General features: G+C 28.6%; 1 protein-coding gene across 2 annotated transcripts; it reads right to left on the bottom strand.

Annotated features, from left to right (window-relative positions):
* Positions 1–1258: 1258 nt before the first annotated feature.
* Positions 1259–11589, bottom strand: LOC112596359. Of its 2 annotated transcripts, XM_025342011.1 has the most exons (12): positions 11523–11589; positions 7334–7466; positions 7106–7248; positions 6734–7009; positions 6565–6659; positions 6313–6490; positions 5637–6015; positions 4784–4956; positions 4481–4710; positions 4164–4368; positions 3535–3769; positions 1259–1278 (listed from the first exon to the last, which is right to left on the bottom strand). In XM_025342011.1, exons 1-11 carry the CDS (start codon positions 11587–11589, stop codon positions 3573–3575), a joined length of 2076 nt encoding a protein of 691 aa, XP_025197796.1. In that variant the 3' UTR covers positions 1259–1278; positions 3535–3572. The 2 variants fall into 2 exon arrangements, with proteins under 2 accessions (XP_025197796.1, XP_025197789.1); XM_025342004.1 differs by lacking the exon at positions 1259–1278 and having other exon boundaries at positions 3507–3769.
* Positions 11590–14222: the final 2633 nt, after the last annotated feature.

The following is a 14222-nucleotide window of genomic DNA, read 5'->3' as shown; positions in this document are numbered from 1 at the left end:
ACATTCATGTAAAGTCACATTTTAGAAATGTTATGAAGAAAAAGACAAGTTGACCATAATTTTTTTTAAACGAAGAACTTCGTAAGTACACAAATTGCAAGAATTTATAAATTTATAATTAGTGTGAATCAAAAAATGCATAGGTTATGAAGTTAGATTTCAAGATATACTTAAGAATAATTTTACTGAATTGTGACTAAACCTCATCCTCAAAGTTCATAATTTATAAATAAAAACCGTATATTTTATATAAAAATTAACCTATTGATTATAGTATTGTATTGTCTTATATGGAAAAAAATGTTATCCAAGGTAAAAATATTTATACACTTTTTTAGTTAGACAATAGTGATATAAATACAGTCGGTAGTATATAATATTAAACATTAAAGGGTATTAAATTTCTACGACACTGGGTACAAAGTAGTTAGATTATATTGGGCTAGCCGTTTATATGTTTCAACACGTGATTCAGTTGATTATGTTTAAGATACATAAAATATAATTAACATAGCCTGTAAGTACTTATATTTGAAATAAGCTATAAATTCATTATTATAATACAATTTTTATGAAAAATAGTTTCAGCGTATTTATTTTATTATTAGCTTGTTCATAAATTATAGGCCAGACCGGAATTCAATTTAAAGAAGCAGCGGCAGTCACCAATAAAAAGTACATTAAGTTTAAGAACATTGTAAGATTTCAGACTTAAATATAAATAAATATAGGAAAATATAATTCGCAGACTATTCTTATCTTTTATTAGGAGTAAAACATTTCCAAAAAAGAAGATGATATTTTAGATTAGATTTTATAATGAAACATTCATTGACTATGACGAAAAATGCACTAAAAAAATCCAATAAGTCAATTATTCCATCAAATCTAATTGCTTAAAGGATTTTGTGGTAAATATTAGATTTATAAAAATTAAATAAATCAAATGTAGAATCTGATTTTTTAATTTTGAAAACTCAACCCTAGTGACCAATTAATTATTAATCCATTTGGGCTTTTTTGCATTTTCTCTATATAGTTAAAAATTTAGGAAATAATTAAAAATATTTATTACTCATTAGTTGGAAATAGAGATAAAATTATATTTGAATTAAAAAACGCATAAATATGAATTTTAATATTTTCTTAAATGTTGTATTACATATGAAATAAAAATATTATAAAAAAATTGTAAAATGATAAAATATAATCGTAAAAATAAAAATGATTGACTAACGTGTGTCCATTTAAGTTCCAGTGTTGGTAGGTTGTAAAATACTGAAAATAAATAATTTCATGAATTGAAAGTATATTGATGGACTATAAGAAAAAAACTATAAAAAGATAAGTAAAAAATTAAATTAAAAACATGACTGAATTGTGATACATTTAAAAAAAAATTTAAAAAAATTACAGGAATAACTCGATAGGAAATATGTCAATATTTAATATTCCATAAAAATTATAGTTTTCTATTGTATTATTAGATAATGTGACTATATATTATGACAAATATTAGAAAAAAATTTATATAAACATGAAAAAAATCTAATCGTAAAAAATTATAATATTTTTAATTTCGCTTCTTTTTATCCACAAAACCAATTTTTAGCTTTCTCTGCTATATTTTTTGTTACTTTCTTGAACGTGTATATAACTGATGATTATTCATTAGTTTTATGGAAATTGGTATATACATATAATATATATATGAAAAAAAAAACATGAAATCGATTTACAAAAAATGAAATATTTACATACTACGATTTTATACTTATTAGTTTTGTGATAGTATTGTGTATTTTAATTTGTATTGACAGTTTAGTGAAATATCTACTTTTCGTTCAAAATAATTTTAATTAAACCGATAATTTTAAATTGTGCATAAATTAAATTTCGTTCCAATATTACCTGGAGTATAGTAATAAGGTGTTCAGGTATACACGTTGCATCTTTAAAATCGATATACGAGTATGCGTGTAATATGCTTTATGCATAGGTATATTGTATATATATTTCAGGTTAACCTAGATATTTATTATAATGATAGATTTTAAATAAATAAGAAGAATTTTCTGGCAATAAATTAAAAAATGTATTTGATTTTCATACAAATTAAATTTTATCCTATTCTAAATTAATTATCAAATATCTATGTAATTTATACAAATCATGAATATATTTTATAAAATAAATAAAATATTAGTACTTATATAGAGTACGCAACACTTATGTTTTTTTTATATATCTACCAACGAAAAATATTTAGTATAATATGTTATATTGTAATACATTATCAACACCTATCACATTAACTTATTATAAAAAAATCAAATAGAAATATATTATGGATTTGTTATTAAATGTATAGGTCTTACGACAAGAAACATACTTATTAAGTACTTTTATCCATTCTACAGGCAAATTGTTTTTTTAGGTTTAAACATTATATTTTAATTTTGATGTAGGTTTGATAAATAAATGTACAATAATAATAAATGGTCGGGCGTACTCTTAGTGGCGTTATTGCTAAACATTTTTACCTATTTCAGATAAATAATATTTGATATATTCTTATATCATTTTATTTAATATTTATAACTTATAAATTATAATATATAACGTCGAAATTGTATTAAAAAATACACTTTTGATAGGCTTAATATGATAATTACATAATATACACCAAGTATGCTCACTAAATTTTATCTTTAAGTAATACATTTATTCTATTTTTAATTTGTACGTATATAAATACTATATGTTTAATTAATTATATCGCTTATACCACTGATGTAATCCTGTTTAATTTTTATAATAACAATATAAAATGTAAAATAGATTTGTTATTTAATTCATAGTAGTTATTATATTCAGATAATTTTCATAAATTATAAAATGTCAAGAAAATAGATAAATACCCTTTATTTAATTTAAATTTTTAAATTATCATAACAGACCTTACAGATCTATTGTAAAGGGCTATTATTCTTAATACATAAGGTTCTAATAACTTAGAAAATAAAAATTGAAAAAAAAATTAATTCGAACAAATTTTCTATGATTTATCCATGAAAGTAATAATTAAAAAAAATAATATTTGCTTAAAGGTACAGTTATCCTGCCACATACGCGACTTTATGACGTCGTGGTGTTCCACTGTTTGACGCTGTAGGGAAATTGTATCTTTAGCAATTTAAACTTTAAAGAATAGCAGTCTGTTCTTATTTGGAAAATTAAAGTATGTATCACTATATAACACTCTTTAAATGACATATTAAGTCGAAAAGTACTTACTTTAAAGTACCAAAAATCATAATTTGAATAAATGCTTAATTAAAGGTATAAATAGGGGGAGTATGCTTGGTGCATCACTTCGTTTAATAAAATAATAGATCTTAATATACAATTTAACGTTGCATTACATTTCCGTCGATTCTTAATATATTTTTGATTATAAAATAGTTTGTACATAAGTTTATTTGATATAATTATATATGTTATAAAAAAAAAAAAAAAAAAATGTAAACTTACATCCAAACAAAATCTTATTAGGTATATTTTGTAGGTATTTATTGATTGTCAGCCCATGTAACATGCCTTGGTTGAAAGTCAGAATTTAAAGTCACACGGTCATTAAGGACTTTTTGATTTGATCGTCGAAAAAATGACCAACAACCTAATACAATTAATGTTTGCATAGTGACTAGAATTATGGTGATTGCTAATCCTATAGGCCAAGTAATGCACCATTCATTGTTACGAATAACTGTAAAAAAATATAATTAATTATATATTAGAATCTTATAATTATTATTTACATAAAAATTTAAAAATAATTATAATTATTGGTCATATTATTATAAAATATATTTATAATTTTGTGATAGTACTTATATTGGTAAATTAAAAAATAATGTATATTAAGTAGGTAGTAGTCTACAGAAAATCATGACATTAAGAATGAATTATTAATTTTACAATTAATTATTAAATATAAATTGATAAAATTTAAATATATAGTTTATATTTTAATATATCTATAATGTAATAATTGAAAAACATTTCGTATTAACTATGTACATAAAATAACCCAATTTTTAACGTGTAATACATTTTGATTTTGATTTGAGTGTATTTTAAAATAATAAATTGATTCAAACCTGAAGCTTCCAATCTTCTTGATGATCTCTCATTACTATTGTTACTATTACTAATTTGACTTTGACTGGCTATGATTTCTTCTTGTTCTTCAAGAGAACGAACTACAATTGCGAGTTGTAATGGCACTTCCTTTGTTTTAGTTTCAGATATAGGTACATCGCGCTTTCGTCGACCATAGGACACTTGTCCATTTCCACAATCACTCTACAAAAAAAATAAATAATATTAGATAATATAAAATCTACTTTGAAATAAATCTAAACATTTTTTTAATAAATTATTTAAAAATATATATAAACATTATAAATGTACTCACTGGCTTACAAAGCTGATCACAAAACATCATCATGAGGCTAAACCGTAGCACAGGTGACGAAGGAAATCGGAATGCTTTGAATCTAGCGACCATTGAATTTGGAGGTGCTAAATTTAAAACCGGAAATGTCGATGGTTCTGGAGGACAACCTCTCCAATCTAAAAGTAATAAGGAGTCCAGACCATCTCCAGAACTAGCAACCAAGTGGCCTGCTCTTAATTGTGTTGCGTCTAAAACAATTATTATTTAAGTAATTATTAAGTGTCAATATAATGATGAAATAAATAAATACAAATATCTTACTATATGGTTGATTCACATCAATCCGGAGTTCTAATTCATCGCCAAGTTTCACTTCAGATACTTGTTTTACGTTTCGTCCTACTTCTAAAATTCTCATCTTAGCGACTTGATTTGCAGAGCCAATTAAACCATTTGGATCGTATCCACCATCGTTGTATATAGTGTTGTGTATGCTATTATAGATAAATAATAATAATTTTCATGATATTGGTAATGACAATTTCAGTATTTGGATTAATATATTTAAAATATAACTTAAGTATAAACTACGTAAATACACAAGTAAAAATTTTTCATTTTCAGTAATATTCATTTTTAATGGTTTGATATATATATTTAATTTAATACAATGGTACCTAATAATGGTCATTGTTTATAATATTCTTATAAACAACAATAATAATATAGAGGGTATATGAAAATTATACAAATGATAAAATTATGTAATAAATATTATATTACTATATATATAAGTAAAAAAATCAACTTATTGAGTTCAGGTTAACATACACAGCAGAAGATCGATGACTACTGTTTATATTCGTTATCTGAACATGTATTTTTATAAAATTGAGTGAATTAAAATGTTTTCAAAATAATGAAATATTCTTGATATAAGTTCTTAACTACATAATATTAATAAGTATTAATATTATGTAGTTATCTAAATATCGAATGAATACTGTTATTCAAAATATTTTAGACTCAGAGTACCTACTTTTTTTTGTTTGATTGAACATTTATTTTGATTAGTGATAGCATTTAAAAACCATTTTAGCTAATCATGATTTTTGTAAAACATGTAGGTAGCATTGACTTGTAATGTGTTCATTAACTATAATATTTTGCATACCTCGGTTCTGCTACACCAAACGTTGCGTCTAAAGTAATGTTCTGTGGTCTAGACGCCAAGAACGATGGGTGGCGGCTTGAACCAACAGCACATGATACTTTAGTCACTCGATCGCCAACCGTTTGTATAATCGGGTGGTGTTGTACTACGACAACAGCTGTAGCCAATTTCCTATTGCTGTTTGCCGATTTAGCTATCACAACGTCACAGAGATTACGTTGAGTGTGGTTTTCAACTATTGGTAGAGTAATCGTTGTCATATCTGTATGGCGACCGTTAACGCCGCATTCTTCAGGTCTTCCTAGCACAAACATTCTACCCTTGAAGCCCTGAGATCTTAATGTCACTATCATCGAATCATCACTACATGATACGCTTACTGTAATCCAACATACCAACACATTGTTTTTTTATTCATATTATTTTATAATATGTAATATTTATACGGCAATAATGATGATTTTACAAAAAAAAAAAAAAAAACGTATAAGAAAAACAAAAGTTAATAATATGGTATAGGAATAAGGTATTTAATATCATTATATGAAATTAAAAATCACGTGTACGAGGCTTAAAATATAATTGGAAATCTAACAATAAATTACTTTTAATGGCTAATTAGTAGGTTTAAATACATTTCGAGTCAATTAGTTTGGAAAAATAAATGATGTCTTACAATCAATGCAAGTAATTCTTTCTATATAAGTGGAACATGGCGATGGAATGAGTGGGCCAGCTGTATTAGTGTCATCACCGTGTAAAAGACAAAGAGTACCACCAAATTCATCTGTAGGGCATTTAAAAGTATAACCTCTGCAGCTAAAATATTGTTCAGTTTCACATCTTTCTTTGCACTATAAAGAATACAATTAATGTAATTACTATTTATTATTTTTTAATAATTATTCTTTGTAACTTCACTTCATACTTGTTCAATATTAATGTTTTCTACTTGTAAGTCCACTTGTTGTAAAGTTCTATCATATACAGGTTCATGCCAGCATGAATTCATTTGATTTAGACCTTAAATTTTAAACCGCTATTTAATAACTTTATATTACTGTGATAAAAATATAAGATGATATTTATTTTAAAACCTGGCAGTGTATTGGCGCATTCATTTTCTAAATATTCAACTTGATTCCGACTTGGATTAAATGCTGTAGGCTTGGTCTTACGGGTTTCGGAATTCAAAGAACACATCTTGGTTGATCGAAAGTAATTCGCTGACTTACAATTGTTTTGATCAATACATAGTTGGGCACATCTCCACTTGTCGCCAATATTGGGTATAACTGAATATTGAAAACCGTTAATTTCATAGTCCATAGATACTTCGATTGGCCATGCTCTTCGGTTACATGATTCGGGAACTAATAATGAATGTAAAAAAGTTACGAAATTGGTTTTTTCAACATATTAAGCAAATATTTGACTAATCCGGCCGTATAAATATATTGATCACTTACCGCGGAGACAGGCTTTCCTAAAAAAGTTTACATTAGGGGTCATGACAATATTGTCGGTGGAACTTCCCATGTTAGGCACCCGGTAACATGATGTTGACGTGTAATCTATTATGAAGCCGGCACAGTCCACCGACTTTCTACATCTACAATTCATAATCATTTATGAATGTCAAATATAAGATGTATAAAAACGTTTTTAGACATATCTAAATGTATGGTTTTAATTACCTGTTATAACATTCTGCAGTTATGGCAACTCCGGGAGTGCTGGCGTATAATAAGATCGGCTGTACTACAGATCTCGGAGCAGAATTACTATATTTAACGTACGTTACTGGAACGCCATCCGGACAATCTTGACCTATAGTTATAAAATCAGAATTTGAATATGTCTTTTAAAATATTATCTATCGATAGATTGAAATGGTTTTTATAAATTTGAGATAGATTTATACGTAGACATATTTATATGTCTATGTTTTTAGTATGACTTTCAATTCAAATCGTTGAGTTACTATAGTACCTGCACGTGAATATAATCGGTAATGAAGAAGTATCTTTAAAAGTTTAATACACTCTGGTAAAAATAATTTTTACTCTTCGTCAACTATTCAAAAACTTTTTTCATTTTATATCATTAGATAAAAACTACTTAAATGTGTGTAAATTCTTAATAATTGTATGCTTAAAGATTCATTTTAAACTGCGATAATTAGATATGTGTAACATATATTATAACAATAAACAAAGATTAGTATACTAATAAATATTGAATACCTAGATTAATTATTAAAATAAAGAAATAACTTTTACGTATAAAAGCCTGTAACTACGAAATTGAATTTAATAAAGTTGTTTTTTGTTTAACTCAAAAAGCGAAAGTATACCGATATGACAATACATAATATATACAACTTAACAATATACTTTGTAGGCGTGTGGTATATACCTAGCTAATTTTGAAGGTCGACTTAATTGTATATTATTTTCACGTTGTATTATTATATAACACAGGTGGTCCCAGCTTAAGACAATGAACGCCTATTTTATAAAATACCAGTGTCATGATCAATTTTATGATATAAATTGTAAGCTCCCGCTGATCATGGCTGTTAATATATTTAGCGTAGAAATTAAATGGCTGATAATTATTTAATGATTCGTTTGTACTATGTTTTAATTAGATAGTAAGCAAATTTATTTTGTTAATATAGGTAACATTTATTAAGTTAATATTATGATCATTTCATTTTGTTCTTTAATTTAAATAAATAACATGCAAAAAACATTAAAAAAATTAAGAAATAAGAATAAATAAAGTTAGTTTATGTACCAAGAGTATAATGAAACTTTGTAGAACTACTAATGTAATAAGCCAAAAATACGACTATTGTTATAACAGTTATAGTTTACTAAAAAAGTTTTTGAGTAAAATTCAATTATATATTTTGTCATGTATAGGTATGTACGACATAAATTAAAAATAAAATCACCTACTGGAGTTATAACAATAAAAAACGTTACAATTTTTACTCAAGTTATTTAATATTCGTTAAAGTAACTAACCGAAAGTATAGATGCATATAGATGTAATATTTTACATAAGCATAGTCTGTGAATATTTATCACTAATTATTGTTATTAGTGCAACAGCCTCTAGACATTTGCCTGACACTATATTTATTAGTAAACGTATTCGTGTCATACTACAATATATTGTGTTAAACAACTACACTATTGCATTCATATGCTGTATTTATTATGTACAGCCTATATTATGTAGTTTATATTTTGTTAAATATGTTTAATTTAAGATTATTTATAGTGCCCGGATTTAAATGCCCTGAAAACTATCAGGAACGAAAGCATACAATATTGATTACTAATATGGTAATAACTAAATCTATATGTACTAAGTTATTAATATATAAATATCTCCTAATATATTAAATAAACAAAAAAAAGGTCAAAAATGTTTACTGTCAGATACACCAACTGCTCGAATGTCACATCAATCATAAAATGAACAAAAACTTATTTTCTAATGTGTTTTTTTCAAAATATTCTTACGAAAAACTAAATATCACTCATAAATTCAATTTATTTAGTTTGCAAATCAATGTCAGTGGTAGTGATAACGAACATCAATAAAAAGTAAAAATGTATAAATAAATTACGATCTTTAAACATATATATAATATAATATGATTAGATTCAATGTAACCAAAATTACTTTTTTGAAAATTCAGTTAATATATAATATATCATGTGAATACAGTAAACTTTTAAATTTATCCATTATTTTAGAATTTATTAAATTTTTATATTTGTTTCCATGATTTAGATTTAAAGTAGCCAGTCTCAGCTTCGGACTGATTTCAGTTTTATATTTATTTTTTTACTGTTTTAAATTCTAATTCTATTTTAAATGGTATAAAAGGTTAATGAGATAAAAAGGCTAATAGTGTAAACACAATTAATTTTGTTTCTAAAATAGCCAATTTGTATGAATTAAAATTTCTTATTCTTGAAAGTTGTAAATAGTTAGATTGGAGTACGCGATTTATTACGTGTTTAGATATGTTGGTCATGTTTAGGTCATTAGTGGTTAATAATATGGTGCGTAATAAACTAATAACTATATAGTAACACAGTGACGTATTTATCAGTTCCGACAGATTTCGAAAGAGCGCAGAAGATACTCGTATAATGTGGAAAAGTGTATGCAATATGTATTATTACTCGTATCACGTATTTACAATATAAACCTACACGAAACGATGGGATCGATATAGTAATGCACAATTTTATCAGTTGGTCGAAGAATAAAAATTATGGTAAGAACGACCGTCGTACCAGATAAAAAATTAATTTTTAAAACTATACGATTAATGTACTAGGTATATTATAATAATACCGTGGAAACACATTTTAATTTTGAATTGATATTTTTTCAATATTATATTGCCGAACAGTATGTGGCTCTGAAACTAATAAAATGTACTCATAAAATAAAAAATAAATAGTGTTTCGATAGTAAGTTGCAAGTATCCGTTAAAAAAAATGTTTGAATCGTTTTCTAATTGGATTACCTGATTGTGAGTCTATTCCATAGGTATACCTAATTATTCAAGTGTGCTGCGTAATGTTATAGCTAGTTTATATCGATATTAATAATTTAGAATTTAAAATTCTTCTAGGCGAAGCACTTAACACAAAAGCTGTTTTCAATTTTTAGATTTTAAAAACATAATATTAAACCTATGTATGGTATTGAACATTTTTTTTTTTAAATGAACATATTACAGTCAAATTTTTACTGTACACCAAATAACGTAGAGTTGAATATATTCGATTCGTAACCTGTAGGTAACTTCTGATACCAACATTAAGTTTCTTACACGTTGTATCATCAATGCCGGATCTAAGTCTTCGGAGGCCAAGTTATAACTATTAGAGGTCTATTAAAAAAAAAAAATTAACATTTATAAATAATTATTTATATGTCATATATGATGTGTTAATTAAATATTTTTCTACGTTTGATAAAAGCGAAGATGGTCTTATAGAAGAAAATATTTCAACTAGATATCTCATGGCACACGTGTTCTATTAAGTCGAGTCACAGTTAGGGTCACAAAACCGAGTGCTTATGATAGTCTATAATTAATGAGTGCGGGTAACTTATTAAAATTATTTTTTCCTCGACCATTGTCCAACGTCGTTAATAATTGATTTGCTTATAAAGTCGTTAAGACCATTAAATCTAGGGCACATCTAGGCCGCTGAAACATCCTCAGCCTCGAGGACCCAGCACATTGCACTCCGCCAAACACCCGATACCACGTACACGACACACGTGACCGACAAAAAGTGCGAAGTCGGCTTTATACGTTTCGACTGGACGTTAGCCATCGCTTATTAACCCTAACAAAGCGGAGGACGCGACGAAAAGAATGCCGTCGTCTCCGGGCGATAACGATGTTCATAGACTATAGGCGTGCGCAGACTTCTTTTCCAGGGTATGCAGAAGGATGCCACTGGTGCCATGGCGGATACAGGGGGGGGGGGGAATGAAGGGGAATAATAACAATTATAATTTATCATAACACCATTCTGCGTCGGGTTAAGTTTTTGAAATCATCAATGATGTTTTCGGGATTTAAATTAACAACCATTTCTTGTTCTATCAAAAGAATCAAAGTATTTAACCTTTCTTCTATTATTATTAAACATTTACTATATACGATTACGAACATATTTTGTACAATAGACTAAACAATAATCATAAATAAAACATAAAACACTTTTAATTTGAAAAATGGTCTTTGGTATGCGTGAAGCTCCGTGTTCGTTCGGGGGGTATGCAGTCGCGTACTCTGCACACCCCCTGCACACGCCTATGTCATAGACTTACCGTGCGCCTGTCGCTGGAACGCCACGACGTACACGATCAACAGCAACAGCGCCCCGCGCGAATCCATGGCGCGGCGGCGTTGACGGCCGAACACCCACGTCTCGATTGCGATGGCGTTCTTCCGATGATAATATTGTGTTTTAGGTGCTCTTGCGGTGATGGTCGTTCGGTATTCGTACGGTGACGGCTTTTACGATTTGCAGGCAATGCCGCCGACGTGCGTCGCCTTTGATGCGCGGTCGGTCTTGCTGACGGACGGACAGGTATTTCAACGATAATATCGTCGGCGGACGGTTTTTCGCGCGCGCGAGCGTGTGTGTTTGCGGTGCGCACGTTGGCGATCGTTTAAACGACAGCGTGCGGCTACGGCGAATCTACGCGGACCGACGACGGGCGGACGGGCGTGCGGACGGCCTTGCGACGGGTCACGTGCTCTGTCGTCGACGGCGACGTTGACGTCACCGCGGACGGGCACGTCTCTTCTAATGGTTATAATATTATTATTATTATTATGATTGTTATTATAATATTGCTATGTCTCTCGTTATTGAAGTCATACCGCCGTCGGTTTTCAGCGATTGTCGTCGACGGGTGGCGGCAGAGGGCGGCTGACGGGAGAACACGACGAACCATTAAGCCTAGGTATCTGTCTATAAATCCGCAAGTCGCATGGTCTTGTCTCCTCCCTCCCCCTTTCATCACCCTAACATAGGTATCATAGTGTTATTAGAGATGTACCCCCCCAAAAAAAGTCTCCAGGTACAACGTACATCAATTTCTACTTCTACAGATAACATCCACTAGATACTACCTATTCATGCGATTACGAAGGAGATTCACAATATTATTAAAGTTAACATATTATAATATATTATCATAATATTATTTCACGATGGCTGATTGCATACGTCTTATTATTTATCTATAGAAAATGCGGACCTATATCCGCTTTTTTGTATTGCTTCATTACCTCGACTATACAAATTTACAATGACTTGACGGAATAACAACAATATGAAATGCATTTAACGCGATTCAAAAATAATACGTTAATTCGATACGAAACGGACGTTGCGTTGTAACAAATATGCCCCCCCTCCCAGCGTAAACGAGGCGTATCTTCTGCAGGACGCACCTCTAAAATTTTACTCACAGAAAATGATTCTGGATGTCTCAAGTCAGTCACCGAACCAAAGACAAAGTTGTCAATCATAGATCGCCGCAATCGGCCAAGACAGTAATTCAATAATATATTGTTTTACTTACGTTCAAATAATATTATAATATTATGTGGGAGTAAATAACATCGAGTATTTTTTTCCACAGTCTCGCGATATTCGATGTTCGGGACGAAATTGCAATCAAGTTTTAACAAATTAGCATGCATTAAATCGCTACATTGAAGTAGGTTTTAGAGAAAAGTCGTGATATTTTTACGAAACAATTCATGTAGGTATCTAAATTATGTTGTACTGTGAATAGCTTAAGAAGTTCTTAATATTTTTGTAGTTTAAGTTCGTCACTAAGTTGCTTTGTATATAATATATGATTTTGGAAGAGGTGTAGCTAAAAGAATTGTACTTCTACATAAAAGTCTGATTTTAAATTTTAATGTATAAGTTAAGTATTATTAGATAGAATTCGATATAATTAAAATATTAAAATTGAAACTGAAAGTGTACAGATTTTGGGCGACGGTTAAGAGGATGAGCGGGTGTAATGACCCTCTAAATCCTCACAGACAACGAAATCTTAACTGCGTGTATGATGTACGAGTATAGTGTATAATGTATACAACGGCCCCGTAGAACTAGAAACATAATAAAAAATAAACGCAGGTGAATGCATATTGACATAATATGTGTATATACATAGTATATGGGATACTGTATACATAGTGCATAGTCCATGCGCATGCAACTATACATTATAATAGTAGTTATTCAAATATTATACTTTTTGTTTTAAAAATACGCATACACACAAACACATATAAAATGTATTATACGCGTTAAATGTGAAAAAAAGGAGGACATACGTGTGCTTTACAAATATATCATACGAAAGTGAAACTGGCATTATGCGCGTATTTACGGAGATAAAACATTTAAATGGCCGGTTACGCAAGTAGACCTTCGGTCATTTTTGTTTTCTGTTTTTTTTTTTTTTTTTTAACAAACGAGAGAAAATTGACTGCCTAATCAACCCGTACTTTTGGATAGCCCTATATATATTATAACATAATATATATTATATACGTGTTCAAGGCGGCTCATAACCATTATTTTATGGCTACAGCTATTGGTTACATACCGATCCTTGTTTTAGAATGTTTTAATGAAATAGTCTGAGCCCATATCACCGTCGTTAAACAGGACGGATACTCTAATAAAATTGAACCGATTACGGTGTATTGGATAAAGATTTTCTGCAGGACCACAACTTACTGTAGGACCACACAAGTATATTATTATATTACATTTTATTCGGTCGTTGGAAGATATTAGACTATAATGTCATGATCTACAATATAGACTCTATTTAAAAAAAAAAAAAAAAAATGCAATTATAGAATGTATTTTTTAATAATTAAAAAATTATTTTTTATAAATTGTAAATTTAATAACTTACTAAGCTTACTAGATGAAGTAAGTATAACGTTAAAATAGTATTGTAGGTACTTAATTTAAAATTTAAATT

Source organism: Melanaphis sacchari, unplaced genomic scaffold, assembly GCF_002803265.2.
Source record: "Melanaphis sacchari strain LSU unplaced genomic scaffold, SCAv2.0 Contig0_pilon_pilon, whole genome shotgun sequence".
NCBI classification, from domain to species: domain Eukaryota; kingdom Metazoa; phylum Arthropoda; class Insecta; order Hemiptera; family Aphididae; genus Melanaphis; species Melanaphis sacchari.
This window is presented reverse-complemented; position numbering and strand designations above follow the sequence as displayed.

Excerpts from the sequence above, each read along its gene's own strand:
- LOC112596359 (XM_025342011.1), bottom strand. The coding sequence starts at position 11,589 with ATGGATTCGCGCGGGGCGCTGTTGCTGTTGATCGTGTACGTCGTGGCG. Across the intron at positions 6,660-6,733 it reads ATGCGCCAATACACTGCCAG|GTCTAAATCAAATGAATTCA; the intron begins GTTTTAAAATAA and ends TTAAAATTTAAG. Across the intron at positions 3,770-4,163 it reads AAGAAGATTGGAAGCTTCAG|TTATTCGTAACAATGAATGG; the intron begins GTTTGAATCAAT and ends ATTTTTTTACAG.